The following is a 20,863-nucleotide window of genomic DNA, read 5'->3' on the forward strand; positions in this document are numbered from 1 at the left end:
CAAATTCCAACCACACTACTGCCAAATGTCCACATGTAGTCCCCAGTATATGAGTGTTTAATACTGTCCATGTTATAGTGTCCATATAGATATTTCCTTCTGGTGCGCCATCGCCTTATCCATCCTCCTGTATTCATGACAATCCTGACAAGAGCTGTACACATTACAAACAAATGTCTCTGTATGTATACCCACATCTTTCTGTTGCAAACATATCAGCACCAGTGTATTTTAGTCCGGTTCTTAGCAAAATCACACCAGAATCACTGGTTTCCACTGGACATTTGATTATTGCGGAAAATAAGTTCTGTGGCAAACAGATGTTTATGATACTTACATGTTTTATTCAGAAAGATGATCTTCAGAAATGTTTTATGGTTTGTTTTAAACCAAAATGCAATTGTCAGAAGTAAAAAGCTAACATTGGGCTATAAACAAGTTACAGTCGCATGACTTAACTTCTTGATGAAGGTTTTCAGTCATCCAGGTCATGGTATCCATAAGTGCTGTTTCGTTGGTAACTGGACTTAGTGTCAGTTTCTTGAAGACGTTTCGCTTCTCATCCGGGGGCTTCTTCAGTTCCAACCAACTGGAAGGGAGTGCAGGCTTTAAACCGTGTGCAGGCATGTGCTAAGGAGTCGTTAAGGTCCCATGTGGACTCTGAATTTCTGAGTCATGAAGGCCACTTGTCAGTCGTTGACCCAAATCGGATTCGTGTGGGTCGTTGGGGCCACAAGAGTACAGGTGTGAATGGGTGTTGATCCTTCTGGGGAGGGAACCGCATTGTACATGGGTGCTAAGTGTTTCGTAGGCCGCCTCGTCCGTTCAGCGCTGGTCGTTCCAGTTTAACATACATACATGGCTTCTTTGTCGCCTCTTTCAAACCATCTGTCTTCTCTGGCTAGGATGTGTACATCATTGTCCTTGAAGGAATGTCCTTTCTCCTTCAGATTTAAGTGGACAGCCAAATCTTGACCTGAGGATTTGGCTCTCCTGTGTTGACTTAACAGGGCTGTAAATCCGTGTTCGGCATGATAAAGTTCTGCAGACTCGTTTAGCTACTTGTTTAGCCATTACTTTATAAACAGTGAATGAGAACAGTTTGGAACGTGTCCTCTTTTTGTCTGTAGCATGCATTATGGTTATAACAATATGAGATTTTCACCGTGCAATAACTGCTTTGATTTCACTGTTCAACGGTTTTATGGTATTATACAATTAGCATCATTATCAATTACAATTAGCCTTGAAAGAAATGGAAACAGAAGTTTTTTTTTTTTGGTTGAACACATAATGGAAGTATGTGTAAAAAAGTAGTCAAGGGGGAAAGGAGATGCACATGTGCAGGAGAGACTCTGTCTGATTGCTTTTCTTTCAGTACCGTCGTTAAGTAAATGCACATGATGACCATCAGCTGAAATCGGTATATTACTGCTACCCTACCATGCATGTAGACACCACAATACACAGCCCTGCCAAAGGTTTAACTGCACTCCACTCATCTGCAGAATCATAAAAATGAGCCAACAAAGGCAGTGAAAAAGAAGACTGCTGGTTGGTATACATGATTATAAATGTAGGATTTAAAAAAAATCTGCATTGAAAATATTTTATAAGGAGAAAAAAAAACATTCAACACATTGGTTACAGCTAAAGGACACAAACATTAAACGTTACTTTTGTTTTGCTGTAGATACTACAGATACTACTATTTTAAAACTGTCTAAGATTAAAGCTATTTGTGCAAGCAAAAACAAAAAGTCAGTGGTTAATATTTTCATCCAAGGAAAACTTAGCTGTTGAATTGGAACAAATAAGAAATGGCCTTTCATTGGCATCATTACCTACTGGGACAAATAAATCAATTCAACTGACATTTTACCATTTGACTGAATAGTCTGACTTACTGTGCCTTGGGCTGATAACAGAAATTCCTCATTTCATTCATACTTTTCTTCACATGAATAATTTGCAGCCACTTGATGTGGCCTAATGACTTTATTTAATATGTTTCCTGAAGTCTTACTAGTTTGAAATCGAACCACATTTCTTTCTTCCTCACAACTGTTGATTCGTACCAGCATTCAGGATGCAGAGAGGTGGCTGAAACTAGCGTTAAGACAGCTGAGATATGAAAACACAGGTTGAAATCCATACAGCTACAATTACCCCAAAACGCCACCTTATCTGAGATGCACTCCGTCCCTGTAACATGTAATCAATAGAATTTAGGTTGTGTGCCTTCTCTCTCTGCCTCTTTGTTTAGCTATCTATCTTTAGCATCTGGCTGCTGTGTAAACAATACAATCAGTACAACAAACCCACTAATATTTACCAGCCTTCTGTGCGACCTGAGGGTAAGGACACTACAACAATACATGAATGGGAAGTTACTCAGCTGTGGCTGCTGATACAGGGATATCTCTTTCACCCTTTGGAAAAGATAATTCATCAGTAACTCATCAGCTGCAAATGAACATGTAAAGAACAGAATCCAACAGCTCAGTGTTGATGGATAGGAAGCTTGTGCCTACTTAAAAACAATGTGGGTTTTTTTTTTGGGTTGTTTTTTCTGTTACATTGTTTCAGCCCAGTCGCCAGAGGAAACTGCTGGCATTATGCTTTTCTGTGAACCAGAAATGTGTTACATTTGTATGTTTCTTACATATCATATTAACATTTATAAAGTGATGTAGAATGCAGTGGTGGAGGAAGTATTCAATTCCTTTTACACAAGTTTAAGTAGTAATACCACTCTGTGAAAATACTCTGTTAAAAGCAAAAGTTCTGCATTAAAAACATTAGGTGCAAGTATGTAAGTACAATCAGGAAAATTTAGTTCAAGTATGAAAAGTCAAAGTACCCGTTCAAAAAAATCTTAAAAAAAAGATAACAATATTAATATTAATAATAAATAAATGTAATCTTTTTAAAGAAAAAGAAGAAAATGACTTAAATATTTATTAAAATAAAGACCAAAGTACCCAATTCAGTAAAAGTAAAACAAGAAACACCAAAAGTATTTGAAAAAAAGGAAAATGACTTAAGTGTTTATTAAAGTAGTTCCAATAGTACCCCATTTGAAAAATAAAAAACTCAAAACTATTTAAAAAAAGAAAAAGAAAATGACTTAAATGTTTATCAAAATAGTTGCCAATTGATTTTCTGTCCATCAGCTAATTGACTGATCAGTTAATCATTTCTGCTGTACTTGTATGAACTAATTTGATAGATTAATTTGTTACAAAACATAATATTTTTTGTACATTTCTCATGTTTTTTAGGCAAAAATTATAATCTGCAAGGCAACTAAAGCTTTCAAATAAATGTAGTGAAGTAAAAAGTACAATATTTCCCTATAGTGGAGTAAAAGTATAAAGAGGGATGAAAAGGAAAGACAAGTACCTGTAATTTGTGCTTAAGTACAGTGCTTGAGTAAATGTACCTAGTTACATTGCACCACTGAGTGTATGAGCTGACTTCATCTGGAGGTGAAGGGGATGACGTGACCTAGGTGAGACCCCTGACAAGCTGCAGATCAGTGGACAAAAATTGGTTTGTTTTAGCAACGTGTCACTGTTTTCCAGTGGCTGTTAGCCACCAAACATCAGTGTCTTTAAAACAACCTGCTGCTGCAATTCCAGTGGCTTTTGGGGTATGAAAAGCAGTTTTTTTTTTTTTTTTTTACAGAGACATCACTCATTTCTTGCTAGGATATTAGCACAATTTTTTTTTTAACCAAGTCTTTGCTGCTTTTGCTGCTGGGATAGTGGCAGGAAAAGTGTTGTATTTTACTGAGAAATCTCTAATATCCTGCCAATTCATTTTTTTCCTGCCCTGCTAGTCGCCATGAAAAGTGATAGCAAAAGTGATAGTGAAGCAGTTTTTTAAAACAAAAAAAACAAAAAAAAAACAAATACCCATAACCAAGTGGTTTTTGTGCCTAAATCCAACCACACGCATTGCTGAAAGTTTTAATTATGTGCTACATAACAATGAACAAATGTAAAGTTAGTTTGCAGAAATGTACAATACCAACATTTTTTCTGGCAGTTAGGATGGCAGTGCACAGTCTTGAGTTAGGAACCTCATGTTAAGAGACATAATGAGCGGATGCAGGAAAAGAGTAGACTAACATTAGCTATTTAGATTATATGCTTTAGTAGATATAAAACTAGTATTTAAAGCATATTAATATTTCAGTATAATACATCTGAAACTTCTTCAGTGCTCTTACAATTGATTCATAAATTCACACGACAACCTGGCGGCTCTAATTGCAGGGGTCAGGATAATTGTGGACCTTAAAATGGCATCACAAGCTGAAAAAGGTTGAGAAATCCTGCTTTAATTGCTACAGTTTCTCTTTACAATCAAACAGGTCTCGTGGGTTTGCTATATATCTTTAGCGTCTCAGTCTATATTTCAATGTTAATGTAGTGATCTGCATTTAAACAGCATGTTGACTTAAAAATAAAGGTGTTCACACTTAAAGAATGAGGGAACATTACATACAATGGCTGAATGGGTAAGAGTACACGTATATACATATTAAATCAGGCTACAAAAATCGTCACTTACCAGATCTTATAAAGAGAGCTTGAAACATGCAGTATAAGCTTAGTTATTTTTCTGTTGAAAGTATGTGTGTTTGACTGGTTTTCCAGTTTTGTTTTGTTTGTTGTATTTTGGAGGATCACAATAGAAAGCTGCCTCATGGCTTTATCAGAGTCAGAATCCAGTTTATTGTTCAGCAGGTTTTTACATAAAAGGAATTTTCTTTTGTGTATTGGTGTGTAACATAAACATAGTAAGAGAAAATGTAATCAATAAAAAAGAGTATTGCAAAAATCAGGAGTCAGTTGTTGAGATTAGTAGTCAGTAGCTCCTTTCACACTGCCTTTTACAGGTGGGAATTTCACACCGTTATGCTGCCTTGTTGTCTTTTATAAAAGGTACATCACAAAGTGTGAAAACTGACTTTTCTTGCCTTTAGCCCAGCATTGGAGGTAGCAACAGCGCTGACATAAAGTCTGTATAAACGGGACCATGGGTGGCTTGCCTGTGACGTTTTGACAAAGTGTTATGCATGCGACCCGTTGCGGGAGATTTAAAAAGTAGCTTTTAACAGTTAGAAGCTAATTTAGAGCAGAACAGCAGCCAAAAACATCCGCAACTTTGTGAAAACAGTGAGGTCAGGGAGCTCCTTAACCTCCGAGCAGACAAGATCAGCCACCATATAGCAAGGACGTTAAATGATTATTATTATTGTCATGTTATGCCATTGTTGCTGTTTAAAAAGTGCTGCTGATGCATATGTTATTGTTACTCCAGAGGCCAGCGCTGCTGTGTTACATGTCATTCCCGTCACGCCTCTTTTCAATCCCGTGATGCTGGCATGCTATCTAAAATTCAACACATTCTCATCCCATTTTGTCACACATTGCCGCTTTGCAGTGGACTTCCACATCTACATATTACACTGTAGGCATCCCTCTGCGTCTGCTATTCATGTTACGTGATGCCGCTACCATGATAGCAACAAAAGCACATAGTGGGATTACCCTGCACGTGGTTATGTTTAGACAACACAAGCACAGATGGTTAGAATTAGGGGAAAAAACATCGGACTCGCGTTTGAAAGTCCAGTTTGTTTTGACCCATCCATCACCCCTCCCGCCCAACCTATACGCCCTTGCTCCTTGTATTACGTCGTCTGTGTTTCAACCTGACACCATTCTGTGGCGTATCATGTGGACGCAACAGGTTCCGTCCTGCCACACTGTCACCGTCCCCATATCACGCTGCCTCGGCAGGTGCCATCCGGCGCCATATAATAGCACTGTGACCGGTTCTGTCCAGTCGCATTCTCATCTGATGCCATCCAGGGTTAGGGTTGGAAGCGTAAGGTAGGCTTTTGGATCATACGCAGCACTGTCACAGTGACGATATTTGATGACTTCAGAATGAGATCGGGTGGCTAAAATCGCACACTGGAGAGGCACAACTCTGCTGTCGTTTGCTCCTGTGAAAAAATGCAAAGGCAGCATGAAGAAGGGGCTTAGCAGCAGCACTATCGTGCTTTTTTTGTGTAAAATGGGCTATTGTCAGTGGGTATCCTGGGCTTTGTTGGTGAGGCCACCTGCAGTCCGAAAGACACTGTACTTGTGGTGTGAGGTTTTTCTCCTATGATATTTTTAATGACTGTAATTAGTAACACGTGGAGTCATAGTATTGTGCTTATTGTGCATTTTTAATCATGATAATAATCTAAATCAGATCAGTCGACACCAAAAAAAAAAAGAACTCTTCGTCTCCGGCATGTCGCAAGTACAAATGAAATCACTATATTAAAATCTCATCTTTCAAGTCTAATCATAATTTGATGAGAAATATAACTCTGTCACGCTAATGATTATGTTAAGTTTATGCACTTCATCCAGTCATTATACATAATCAAGCACCTCATGCAATTGTTTTCAGACACGCAGAACAGATTATGCCGAGCCGTTGGCTCATACATAACACTTTTTCAGCTGTCCTATGGAATTCTCTAATAATGATCTTCCAGAGAGGCAGTGGCCATCAATAGCCCCAGCAGGAGCAGATTCATTAGCGAGCAGGACTTTGGGGATCTGGCTATGGATCTACAGGCAAACCCAAGAAAAGCACTGCTCTCTCTAATTACATTCTGTCAGGCAGGCCATTATACAAGGTTGCATTACGAACAAGACGTTTTTGCCTAGAGACCTGTGGACTGACCAGTAAAGAGTGGTTTAATAATGAAAATAACTGGCCGAGGCCGTAGGGACAGTCAGTTACTCTAACCTCAATGACTTCCCTTCCCACAACTGGAATTTCATAAGAGCCAAGCCGAAGGAAATAACACAGCCAACACCTTCTTTCTCCGTTCTCCGTAACAACTACTAGTTGCTGTGTTCACTTTGCATGTGCGGTGAGGCCAGTGTTGCTTTACCAAGAATTGTTCTCAGAAATGAAAATCAAGATCTCTGATCTCATACCGGGCTCCCAAGCTTGTGTCAGAAAAGCGCATTTTGCAAATACACTTAGCAATGATTGCTTCTTTTGAAGGTGATATTAAATATTTATGCAGCGGGAATCTACACTACGATACATTCTACTGTTTTACATTATTATCTACATAAATAGTAACATAATTAAAGACATTTCATGATTCTGTTTCCTCCCTTTGTGCCACCATAACATTTACAAATCAAAAATTTCATACAATCAACTCTAGCAGTTAAAATATGCTGAATTGACTGGCTGTAATTTATGGGCACTAATACAACACAGCTAATAAACACTGTACCACACCAGGAGTGCTGCTCAATAGCTATTATCCATAAATAATTGAATTGTTCTACACATAGCACATGGAAAAACGCCAGGAGCAGAGCGAGGTCACAACAACTGAGCAGCTGATGCTGCATCAGTGAAGCAACATCAAGACACATCAAGTCTTTGTATAAACGTATTCATGGTTCATACGGACATGAAAAAACTAGAAAAGTCATGGAATTTGCAAATAGCAATTTATAAAAATAAATTAATGATTTAATTTAACATTTATAAATGTATAAATATACTCTTAGAAATGTCATGGAATTGTGTTTCACAAACACATGAGGTGTTGAAAGGTCGTCAGAAATTTGATAAACCGACAATCATTTCTCTCTTCATTTCTCTCTTCTGGATGTGATAAATAATGTAAATTTGGTTATTTGAATTTAGAGCAGGCGTGGAAGGCATGTTTTCATTAAAAATCGGTAGTAAAATAAATATAAAACACAGTCACTTTACGTTGTATGCCCCGTCTTTAAGCCAAAATATAAAAAAAACACAAGTCCCTCACCAGTGCTTAGAAATTATTTGACAAACATCCCCCTTTTTTGCACCACCCTCTCCCCTGTGATAAATAACGAACAGTCCCTAAATTCTATCTAAATATTCAGTTGTAATCCTGCTCTGAATTCATGTTTTTTTTAATAATATAAAGGCCTATATTTTCAAATGCTATATAGTGATGAAAAAAACTAATAAGGTGTATTGATGGTTGTTTCAGAGAATGTATGATCTTTAAAATGTGCCTCAGAGTCATGGAAAGGTCATGAAAATGTATTTGTCAGTATGTGTATGAACCCTGTTTATTGCTCCTCAGTCAAATATTTGCGTGGCTATTTCAAATGTGTGAATCTTGATTTAGGAAACCTTTCTAACTACTGTAACTTTTCCGAGGTTTACTTTGTAAACAAATTCAAACAAAACCAAAAACAGAAATAAGTCTTTTCTTTCAAAAGATGAATTTTAATTGATAATACGGGGCAAGGTCATGACAACAAAGCCTGACATTTTGTGTCTTGTGTTAATAATTTACAACAAAGTCTACAAATATCACTATAGATGGGTATATTTTAATAATATAACATTACAATGTCATGAAGCAAACCAGACGTCGGTCAGGCTGATTTAGAGCGTTAATAGTATCCTATTAACACATTAACATCAATGTTCTGCCACCACATTGGGCAATGATACAAGGTTGTTTACGCGCGCTAATTTCACGACTGAGAAAATGAGTCAATTATCAATTAGCAGAAGTACTTAAGAACTGCGTAATGAATGACTCCACTAATCAACAGCCGAGTGTAGTGTTACCGTGCTTATTGCAAGTTACAGGCTTATTTGCATGTTGACGACCTGGAAATTTAATCAGTGAGGGTAACTTTTATTACATTCAGAAATGTGAGAAGCTAAATCTGGTCAGATATAAAAACTGAGACTGCTTAAATTCAGCTTTTGTTACATATTTTCTGGCTAAAAACAATATTTGCACTAAACTGTGATCATGGAAGATACTTAAGGTTATTTAGTTGCATAAACAGCTCCTATTGTAAATTAGCATTTTTTTAAATTATTTTGTAAATAGATTATGTACATGGAGACTTAAAGCACAATAAGCCATTCTGACTTGGAAAAACTGCAGCTAAAAATTGAAATGCATAGTTTCATTTTTAAAACAGCAAAACTTGATCTTCAGTTCAGTTGATTGACATTTCATGACCTTTGTTTTATCATTCTGTAGTTCATATGAATATTTATAGATTGCGAGTAAGTTAGAAATCATTCTGATTATCTAATTTAATAACTTTCCTTGAGAGCAGGAAGTAGTACCTTTTTGTCGAGAGCCACTATGCAGGTACTGGCAAAGATGTTGACTGTGTTTCTTTCATGACTTGTTTTCTTCTACATTGTTTTTCCAACATTTTTTGTTTTAATTGTTTCCTTTAAAATTTTCAAAGTGGAAATACTTAATTTGCATTCAAGTAAACTTAATTGAAATAAACTAGAGTTTTCTTGCTGCTGTAATTCATATCAGGAGTCAAAGTGCTTTGAAAGTGTGTGCATCTTCCAGTCATAGTGACTGTCCCTGAAGGCCACAGCAAACTATAAAATGCTTAAAGCTTCATTGAGAAAAAATCACTTTACAGTTGAATGGTTATGCACCCTTTATAATTATTACCACTTGAAGCCCAAACTGGCAGTAATTACTCTGTTTTTCTCCGAAGAACTGCTCCAGAGGCAGTGAGCCACAGTCACAGTTATTTTATTATGGAGTAAATAAAAATAGGTGCTATGTCTTTCAAACAGTCAAATCAGGTTAATGAAGCTCAGGTGACCCCTGATCTTGTGTCACTATTTTCCTATGCAGCCAGCCGTCAGGTGTTTACAAAGTAAAGTACATTTCAGTTAGTTTCAGATTTCATTCACATACAGATAAAGAAAAACAATCAATACGGGATCTTTTACAGCTGCTACTAACAGTTAAAGGTAAAAGTAAATAAATGAAGTCTTAAAATTGTGTTGTACACCACACAGTTGGGAGTTTATTGGAAATGGTTTTTGTACCATTCATTCATTAACCTTAACCGCTTATCCTGTTAGGGGGTTGCGGGGGGACTGGAGCCTATTACATAGAAGCAGACAACCATTCACGCTCACATTCAGCTGGGTTTTTTACCTTTGTATAAAATCAGTTTTTTGGAGATAAGGTCAGTAGTGTTGAGCTACTTTCATTATACAGTTGGACACATACTTTGGTTAATTCAAATTACCACACATCCCTGCTATCCTGTAGGCAGAGAAATGGCTCAAATGAAGGCAAATAATAACCATTATCTGCCAGATATCTGGCTGTATCTGTTTTTGTTCTGTATCTGTTTGTGTTAATTTGTTTTATGATCTGTCCACTCACAAGTATCACAGTTTGTTGCAGTGGGAGTGAATATCCAACTTTTCTTAAAACCATGCAATTTCAAAAATAGGAAAACACACAAGGAGTCAGTATTGAAGTTCAGACACTCTTAGCCAGAGTTCAGTTCAAGCCCTTAATCAACTCACCATCCCCTCTATCTGCTCCTCTTGGAGAGGCAGGGCAGCTCTGCCTTTATTGTTTGGGTTCCCCAATGTACCACATGTCACCCACATGTATTCGTCACCCATGTCTTACTAATCTCTGATATTGCAAAAGCTGTTGCTATTGTTTTTTCTTGATTCAAGTGGATTTCCATGACATTTTGCTGTTATATAAAGAACTATGTAAGGGCTCACTTTGTTAAGATGCACAGTTTAAATTTGATTTGACGTGACATCCTGCTGGAGCGTATTATAAGCATGTGGCTCCAAGCAGTAATTTAGTTTTCTCTTCTTTAGCTGTAGATTTACATTGGGAAATTGTGGGAAAGCGGTTATTACAGTTTTGCTTCGAGCCAATTTGACAGGGAGTTTGGCAGCCAGAGGGAGCACAGCAGTGAGGTGAGAGTGCTATTTTACAATTGACTCACGCAGATGTTAATATTGGCAACCTACATGGGGAAACCCGCACCTTTTTAAGAGAAAATGCATGAAAATGTCTCCCTGAATAATACATTTTATGTAAAGACATGCAAAGTGAAACAAAAGCTAAATCAAGATAATAATGCCAGATGTAGAGATAGCAGGATGAGGTCAGCTTATACACTTAAATTAAGTCAATAGCTATATTCCTCTGCAGTAGATAATGAGACAATGCAATTATTCATGGGTTGAACCATTATCTGAGCTCCCCAAAGGACTGCCATCGTGCAGGGTATCAACACAACACAATTAAGGCAGTGTGGGTTTTAAAACCAGCCATATATTGTGTTTAAATATCCTGTAAGTGTTCAGTGCATAGATAATGACATTTGTTGCAATAAAGGTACACTAAAGTTTCTAATGTCAATTGCTGTTGCAGTATTAGCTCATGCTTTGAAAAGTGTGATACATTTTCTTATAACAAGGTCTCCCATAAAAGCAGAGCTGCAGCTGTGCTATGCAGGGAGCTTACTGTGTTCTCTGACGCTAGCAGAGCATTTCATTACTAATTCAGCTGTAGCCATCCTGAGCATTAGTGTGACGTTAATGCAATGTGAAACGGACTCAAAACATCTGAAAGAAAAAAAGAATTCCTAATCTGCATCTGTTGTGAACAATAGATGTAATGTTGACAGTAGAGCGCGAATGGAGAAAAACATACTACAAATTAAAACCTACAGTCATTCTCTTCAGTGGAACCTAACTCTAAAACAAAAGCACAGCTAGCTTTGTGCTTTCACGTTTCATCTCTTCTCCCCTTCAGGGCCTCACAGCTGCAATAAGAGAGCGAGTCAGTGTATGGGCTTGTCACCGCCTTTCTGCTACATCTATTCATGTGTGTTGATGGACTGAACACGTGCACCTCGTGACTCTCTGAAGGTGGTAATAAGTCAAATAAACATTTATTCAGAAACAGAACATCTATCTGGATCAGTGTAACACCCCCACCTACTGCTTTGACATATTATATTTGTTTATTATATTCATTCACCAACATCTGAGCCTTTGTATTTGTTGCAGCTGCCAAGTTGACTGATCCGTTTACAGACTGAGCTGATTCACAAAGGGGTAATATAGTAGTAATCCAAGAGCATACTCCAGTCCTCTTGGATCATCCATCTGATTAAACACAGAATATCTGTGAACAATTCACATCAACTTCTGTTGGCCATTGAGCTGAAATACCATAAACTTCTATTTTGCTGGTGTGAACGCCATTCAAAGTCACACAAATAGTGAAATCTAAGTGGTGACGCTAGGGCTGGGCAATATGGAGAGAAATCAAATATAACAATATTTTTGACCAAAGATATTATAGGGTGGATGCTTTCACAAAATAATTACAGAAAGAGATATTCCAAAACCAAACATTAGTATTGTTGATATAATGACTAAGTGGGTAAAGGCAGTTCGTTTAGGATTTCATGATGTTGCAATTACAACAGTTAACACAAATTCCATCAGTCCCCATGAATTCTGCTTGATCTTGCAATTTTGTCCAATCACAGCAACTGTTCCCAAACAGTTAAATGCGACGCATAGGGATGAGATCACGTTGTGTGCTGCATAGAACACCTGATCCACAGCGCCCCCCAACTACTAACTTATGACAGCACTACAACTTATTTTTTTAGTGGCCCCACAATTTCATTGCAAAAAACACTTGAAATGCAAACACAGCTTTAAAACCTTGTTGTGGTGGCGGCATTGAAGTGATGTGACCATGGTATAGTTCGTTTATAGCTTAATGTTGGGTTTTTACTTCACTACTTGTATGATTTTTGAAGCATAAATGCAATTGTCTGTTCATTTGTAAAGATCATCTCACTGAAAAAATATTAGTATCATTAACAGCAGAGCTTATTTTTTGCAGTATTACAAAATTCAATGGGAAAATCCCATAGGCTTTTTGATGAGGGAATCAGGGCGACACTAAATGAAAGACTGCTACTCTGGCTATCCCACTATGCACTAAAATAAAGTGCCCAGTGGGAGATCCTGAACAGCTTATATAAAGTATAAAATTATTGGTGACACTACAGCAGGGTCCTGGCCCTTTGGAAGACACTGCCTCAGGAAAATGTGATGATGCTGAGAGACGAGCTCTGACCTAGCAAGAAAGCGAGCATTGAGACTCAGACTCAGGGTAAATGTGCCACACATCAGATTGAGCTGGATGTATTCTTTAAATAATAAATATTAGTTACATTCAGTTTGCTGCTCATCAGACAACAGATATGCAGTTAGTGTTACTTGTGATAGATTAAGAAAGGATGCAAGAGGATGTAAAAGCATAGCATGAGCTTAGTTCAGACTGCAAAGACAATATATGATGTGGATAACACACGCATATCTGTTTGTGCAGCAATTGAAAAGTGAAGTCAAAACAAAACATAGTCAGTTTGAGCATCAGGTCACAAAAAAAGTGCCCTCAATTGAGGAATCCCCTGACAATGAATGAAATATTCTATGGTGTGTTTAATGTTTGCAGGTAAAAATGCAAATAACATACAGAGTATAGGAAAAATCCCATTTTTACTTGAGAAAATCCATCTTGTTTTTAATATATCTACTGCAAACTTGTGAGTATAGCAACAAAGAAAAATGACATCACCAACAGCCCTGCTATGATTATGTACCTTTAACAGTATCTACTGAAAAAAAAAAACATCCCTGAAATGCCACACATGAATCATGAAGCCAATGAGCATTTTACTTCAGGTCTATTCTTTCCTCAGTGCTAGACCGTGCTGCAGTAATAACAAGACAAAGAGTCTAAAGCCACACTAAGCAGCTTACATTGTCTGGGAGCCATGGATGTCTGTACCAATTTTTTATACCAATCAATGAGACACATTCACTGGATAACTGAAAACACACATTTCACATAAACCCTAAAATGTCAGCCATGTGGTGGCGCTAGACGAACAGCAGCATTAAGAATCATAATGATTCAACCTCTGAGTAGCATGCAGTGGTGGAATGTAACTACAAAAGCCCATTTACTCAAGTTCTCAAATTTTAAGTACTTGTACTTCGTCTACTACATCTTTTCTTTTCATGCCAATTTTTACTTCAATTCCACTATATTTCAGAGGGAAATACTGTACTTTTTACTTCACTATAACTATCTGACAACTGTTAGTTGATTGAACAGAAAACTACAGAAAACTTTAATGATGGTTTTAGTCCTTTTTCATGAAAAAAAAAGAAAGGATTTTAATTATTTTAAGAATCGTAATGTTTTAGTAATAGTATTATAGGTTTGGACTGCTGGGTGGACAAAACATACATTGTAAGGGTGTCTCTTTGGGCTCTGGGCTGTTGTGACACCATTTCTCACTATTTCAAGATTTCTTACAAACCAAACAATCTATCGATTAGAAAATAATCAGCAGATGAATCCATAATGTAAATAATTATTAGTTAATCGTTCAAAATGAGCACCATTCTCAACCAATTACAACAATAAAATCTTGGGTTCTTATTCACAAACATTGTGGTCAACCCTGTTGTTAGGTATTGCTCCTTTTAACAGATATGATTGGTTGTCACAGACACAGCTTTTTGTGAGCCGACATGGTGTGGACACCCAGTGGAAATGAAATTAACTGCAGTACAATTTAAGATCTTTTAGTATGATCACAGTGCTGCACTGCAAAATGTTTTCAGTTCAAATATCTTTGAGTTGTGATCCCTTTATTTCTGGCATTATATCATAATTGTGTTGGGTGGGAAATGTGTAAGTATCCATAGTAAGATCGACAGCAAACTTTCTTTCTGCATCTACTGAACTGTAGCATTTCATTAAGACAGTGTCATCCAGTGTTTGGAGAATAACTCTTTATCTTTCTGACATTTTCTCCTTTGTTCAAGAAATTCTTAAGCCTCTTGAAAGTCCTCCTCCCTGTTCCTAAGAGTTTTTTACCTTAGGTGCTTGTATAAAGTATAAGCTTTGTGAATAGATTAAGTCTTAATTTTAAGGGGGAATTCTTTGGAAATGTTATAATTCTAAGAATTTTCTTAGAATTTCGGCACTAGGAACAACTCTTTGTACAGGAAGCTTTGTAAATGCGGCCCACAGTCACAGGGACGTTTTTTCAGGTACTTTAAGTACATTTTTGTGATTGTATGTACATACTTTTACTTGATTTAAATTTTCAATGCAGGACTTTTACTTGTAATAGAGTACTTTTACAGTGTGGTATTAGTACTTTTATACTAGTGAAGGATTCGAATACTTCCTCTATACACTGGTAACAGGTCTGTACAAAATGTATTTGCTCTGTGAACCAACCAACGACCACTGCTATTCCTAGTGCCCCGCCGCAAATTGTGACCAAATGTCAATATTTCCGTACAAACAGGTTGCCATAAGGTTGTTGGTTTCTTCAAATTAATCACAAGTATAAAAGCTGGTGGGATTTTTACCAATTTTCATTTAGTTATCCAAATAAGTACAAACAAAACATCAAATGTCATAAGTAGCAATTCTATTTATACACAAATGATAAACAGCCTAAACTTAGACTGCCCCAAATATTATTTTTATCTGTTTTGTGCTTGTTCAGACATACAAAAACTCTCTTTTTTGTTAGGATTAAAGTCTACATTTTACATATGCAGGAAACATTTTAGACACAAGCGTTGAGACATCAACAACCAGTTGCAAGTCACAACAACATATAAGAATCAAACAAAGAAAAAAAAAACCAACGCAATTATCTTGATCTAATCTGCACATGCCAAGCAAGCAATGGGATGCACATTGTGATATGACACCATGTGATCTTTACGTAGCATTTCTGCTCACAGCTATAGTAATGAAATTACCTTTTCATCATCTTCAGTGAAGAGTTCTCCACTTGAAGTCTTGTTGATGCCCTGAGCAACTCCAATGATTTCTCCATCACTGTTGCGAATGGGCATGCACAGGAGCGACTTGGTTTTGTACCCTGTCAGCTTGTCGATTTCATCACTGAACCGACGGTCCTGCAATCCACAAGGACAAAATTAAGACACACATAAAGGCACTTATTGGGAAAAAAGCCCTTTTATCTTTTTCCTGACAGCTGTGCAATGTACAACTTATCAGTAGAGATGTTTAGGTACCACTTTTTCCTTCCTTTTCATTTCCTGATACTGATTCTGAAACTTGCATATCGGCCTGTACCCAGTAGCAATTTGATACTATTGCGTTTAAAAGAAATTCACAGCTGTATACTACTATTCTGTATGGATGTGAAATGCATGGCTCAGATTAAATTTAAGACTGTATAAATAATGGACGCAGCTACAATGATGTTACCCATTGGTTTGTGAACAGCTATTTCAAAGCCTCGAGTACGGCATTTTGGCCGTCGCCATCTTGGTTTTTTTGAGGCAGAAGTGACCATATTTGGGTGAGAGGCTGGCACTGTGGAGGAGCGAGGGGTGGATCTGAAAGGAGGCCTAGCACACTATCGGCAGACAGCTTGTCTCTCAAGTGCCCCCCCCCCTCAATATGTGTTACTTTGGCCCTTAATAAAATGTAAACGAGAGTTTTGTGGCCCATATAGTGGTTGTGATTGTTGAAATTGGTCACAGAGACCAAAACCATTTTTTGTACCAGGCCATAAACATGTTTTTCTGCTGTAAAGTTTTGACATGGGGGTTCTTTGGGGATTTACTTTGTTTTGGAGCTAACCTCAAGTGGCCATTTGATGAACTGCAGTTTTTGGCACTTCCATGTTAACTTCATTTTTCAGCCTTGGTGGTTGAGGGGATTTAGCCCTTTGTGAAACATTTACAAATACTTACAGAGAATGACTGCCAAAGAACTAAAAATTTTCTAATTTGGCATTTTGCTGACGGCTAATGATCCACTGTTTACCAGAAATCAACTCTTCCTCACTGCTCTAAAACAATAGCTAGCAGTGGCTGCAAACAGCAACTTGATGTAGAAGCTACTGTTTGAGAGCCGCAAAGATAAATTGATTTCTGGGAAAACGTATCCAGGTATGAAACTACTTTAAAAAGTGACTAAACCCTCTGCTTTTGTCTTAAGTGCCTCCTCCCTGGAATGTAAAAAAGTCTCAAAACTGGGTAGGACTGGGAGGGAGGCTCAGACACGCCAAGTAACTCAAGCGTGCCGCCTCTCAATCCACTGAATCTCCCTGCCCCCTGCATGCACAAAGGAATGGGCTGGTGAGAGGGCAGCGATGGGCTAGCAATGGGGGGCTCAGTTTGGGATAAAGCTCCTGCTAACCAGGATCAGCCAAAAGCAAAATTTAGTATCAATGGCCAGGTTTCAACCTGTAGAGGGCAGTACGATGCATATTTATACATAATATGTAGAAACTATGGTTGCTTTTCAACTGCATAAAAGTGGTTTGGGGTTTTAGTTATTCCTGAAAGTAAATTGATAATTATGCTGTATCAGAATGGTACATAGACACGCATAATTCACTGATACCCGATTCAGGATTTTAGGCAGTATCTGAGGCATGTCTGATTCTGGTACATTGGTATTGGAACAACTCACTCATCACAAAGAAAAAAGTCTACAACTCAGGCAATATGATAGACAGATGACTGACTTTTAGAGGTGCTTCTCTTGTGGCTGCTGTGTTTGGCCATAAAAGCATAATAATAATGGCATATTTTCTATGAGAAACTATACTTTATTTATCAAAGTATGGGGGTGACTGGGGTGTGACTTTGGTTTTGCATGACACTCCTCCACGATAAATAACCATAAGTAACCATATTTCACAGTTTCTGGCTTTGATAAATGATGTGATTTTGGAGATATTAAAAAAACAAGCCTTTTAACCATTTGAAACCTGAGCAAACTGGCTTGATTTCTTACTTAAGAGGAAATAACCCAAAAATTTGCATTGCAAAACTGGAAAAAGTACAAGAAACATACAGAGAAAGAAAGAAGGAATGAAAAAGTAAAAAACAACAACCAAACAAACAAGGAAAGGATTTGGCAAAATGTGCTTTGAAACAAATAACTCTGTAAAATATTTTTAAATATATAATTGCGATACTTACAAATATAGTATTTTGGACAATTTTCCCTAGCTTTTTACAAAATAAATTTTGAAATCTACTAATTTCTTGCAATTTAAGGAACACCTCTTGCCCAGTTGCTCATTGCCTTTTCCCCATGTTTTCAAAAGACAGCAAGCCAATTTTCTGAGTTTGAAAGGTTCTGAACACAGCACAAGAAAAGTCATATCAGTCCAGGTTTCAAAGGGTTAAACCAACAAAACAACGGGTTTCTGGGTTTTGAGGCTATTAAAAAGAAATACAAAACACGACCAAAGTTCAGTATCCCTTTCCTAAGCCAATAAAAAAACATATCTCCCTTCCAAGTGCTTAAAATAAATTTCAAGTGTCTCCATTTTGCACCACCCCCTCCCCTCTCATAAATAAGGAGCAGTCCCTAACTTTACATTGAAAAACTGCCACTGGCACCATGAAGTAATTTGGTTTCCTTTTAGTTTCAGTGTAATCTAGTATTGTCTTACTTTCTTAAAATCAAAGTACACAAAGTGGACTTTCCAAAAATAACAGAGAGGGGATGACATGTCTAATGTATCGCCTTTTTTTAAATATATAACTCAGAGATGTTTTGTGTGAATCTGGTTTGATATGAGCTTTGTCGAGTTGACTGTTGGTTCCCATACTCTCAGATCTGTTACACTCTTTGATTGATGATCAATTAACTGTGGCAGATAAAACGCCAGACTGAGAGCAAATAATATGTCTCCCTGTCTGACTCTCTCTCTCTCTTTCTGTGACTCATGCAAATGCACACACGCATGCATGCACAAAGAGGAGCGGGCACCTGATAAGCGTCAGGAATGTTCACTGTCTCTCCGTGCTCAGCCACATATCCAATGATACCTTTCCCCCACGGCACTTGAACTTCATCTGAATTCATCGAGGGTAAAACTGTGGTTCCCGCGTGCACGTCAAAGAATTTAGACACTAGTGTCTTCTTGTTGCCGGTCCCCTCCACTAAGAACAAGGAGCACCGGTCTGCATCCACCATAATACAAACAAACACAAGGATTTTGTAGCTGAGACTCGTTAGATCCAAGTCGTTAGAGATGTCTTTTACAAGCTCCAGGAAAAACTCTCTTTCGTTGTGTTCTTTGAGGTAATATTTAAAATCCACGGCTGTGGACGGGTACTGGGGGATGTTGACTCTGGACTCCAGCAGTGCGCTCAGGATGTGCGCAGTGGTCGGGGGCAGAGAGCTCGCCTTCCTCAGCAGAGCTCTCCTTCTCATGCTGGTCAGGGGCTCCTGGGCCCTGGAGTTCACATGTTCGTCATATGTCCTGTTGACATTGATGGCCTTTGATTTGGCGAAAGTTTTGCGCAGCTCCTTCTGCGAGGCTCTCCTTTGTAGACCGTCACATTTGCTCGCCCAGCTGTCCTTACACGCGCTGCCCTTCTCGTCTCTCGGCTCGGCGGGAGCCGCAGCCGCCGGACTTTTGCTCGCCTTGTGGTTCTTGAGCCATTTCTCCACCATGCTATAATTCCCCTTTCTGTTCAGGTAGTCCTCGAATAACTCGGGATGCGAGTCCAGAAAACTTTCCACGTCAGAGAACACCATAGTTGACACTGCTGCCATGTCTGTTCTTCAGATGGTCCTCAGTGAACCGAATCCATGAAGTCGCGCAGAGAAATCTCATCTATGAGGCTTGATTGAGGATTAAAGTGGAGAATCAGCTGTTAACTTCCAGGGTGCGTTATGCTGGGAACACCCCTGGGGCTCCGGCCACATATCCAGTTTCCACTCTGTGGGGAGATGGATAGAGACTCCCTTTGCGCACCAGCACACCCCCCCACAGCATCTCCAAACCACTTAATTTAAGAGCACGCAAACAGGTCCGAGCGAAGCTAACTGAGGCTAGACTATCACAAGCGTTTGGGAATCTCGCAGAGAGTCGAGCATCACCGTCGTACGGGTCTTCTTGTGTGCAAATGACGCCGGCTGTGGTTGGCTCGGTCCCGCTGACGCTCGCTTCGTCACACAGACAGGAGCGCAGGGTTGCTTCAGCAGTCAGCCCTCTGGCCATTTGAACCGCCTGCCCTCTTTTGAGAGACTCCAAGTATGATGATGATGCTTATGACGATGATAACGAGGGTAAATTCGTCTATCATGCATATTATACGATGCATGTTGTAAATGCATGCAAAAGATGTAAAACTGGTGTTTTTTTTTTTGTTTTTTTTTGCTTATTGGTCATTTTTCAGTATTAACTCAATGCTCATCTAAATTTATACGGTCTCTGAAAAGCAAAAGACTCCCACAATGTGAGTGGATTATAATGTGATGAAATTATGTTTCATGGATTCCTGTGCAATCCATGACAAGTCTTTGGTGATGCTGCTGCCTGACAAGAATTATCAAACTGAATGACTGTGAAGAACAACCTGACCTGAAGAACAATATGTTTTATAGCATGCTGCAAGTCGAATGCGTCTATTTCCCAAGCCACAAACGTTGGCAAATGTAGAATCTGCAGTGGTTGATCTGTACATTTGCATTTTAAAACAGCGACTTTTATTGGCGGGAGAGAGGTGTCAAAAAATCAAATTCATGTAGCCTATATGTTATTATTAATAGCGAATCAGTGTGCAGTTGTGACATCTGAACGCTAGGGGGCGTTAGACTCCACAGCTTTGATTGGGGGTGTACTGGATCAGGGGTTCCCAAACTTTTTCTCGTGAGGGCCATAACTAAAATGTAATGGTGGGCCACGAGCCAAAAGCAGCATCTATTTTATGGTATTTTATTATACTGTTAAGATGCAAATTGGATCCCAGGTTTTCTAAACTGAAACGATTTTTGTCCACTTTCCTTTTTTTTCTTTCAAACCAAACTGAGTTCCTGCTCAAAGTGTCACTCTGCACACTGTGCTCAGATTATTAAAAAATGTATCAA

The 20,863-nt window shown here is 38.3% G+C and overlaps 1 protein-coding gene across 1 annotated transcript in view; it reads right to left on the minus strand.

Moving 5' to 3' along the window:
• The window catches only part of pde11a (phosphodiesterase 11a), a 59,661-nt gene extending 39,663 nt beyond the window's left edge, over positions 1-19,998 (minus strand). The window contains exons 1-2 of the mRNA XM_042494759.2: positions 18,755-19,998; positions 15,751-15,909 (exon numbers count right to left, since the gene is read on the minus strand). Of these exons, the coding sequence (XP_042350693.1) occupies positions 15,751-15,909; positions 18,755-19,546 (951 nt within the window). The 5' untranslated portion in view covers positions 19,547-19,998. The remainder of the gene's footprint in view (positions 1-15,750; positions 15,910-18,754) is intronic.
• Positions 19,999-20,863: the final 865 nt, after the last annotated feature.

The sequence above is a fragment of the Plectropomus leopardus genome, chromosome 10 (genome assembly GCF_026936395.1).
Source record: "Plectropomus leopardus strain MGB_pleo_1.0 chromosome 10, ASM2693639v1, whole genome shotgun sequence".
Taxonomy (NCBI): domain Eukaryota; kingdom Metazoa; phylum Chordata; class Actinopteri; order Perciformes; family Serranidae; genus Plectropomus; species Plectropomus leopardus.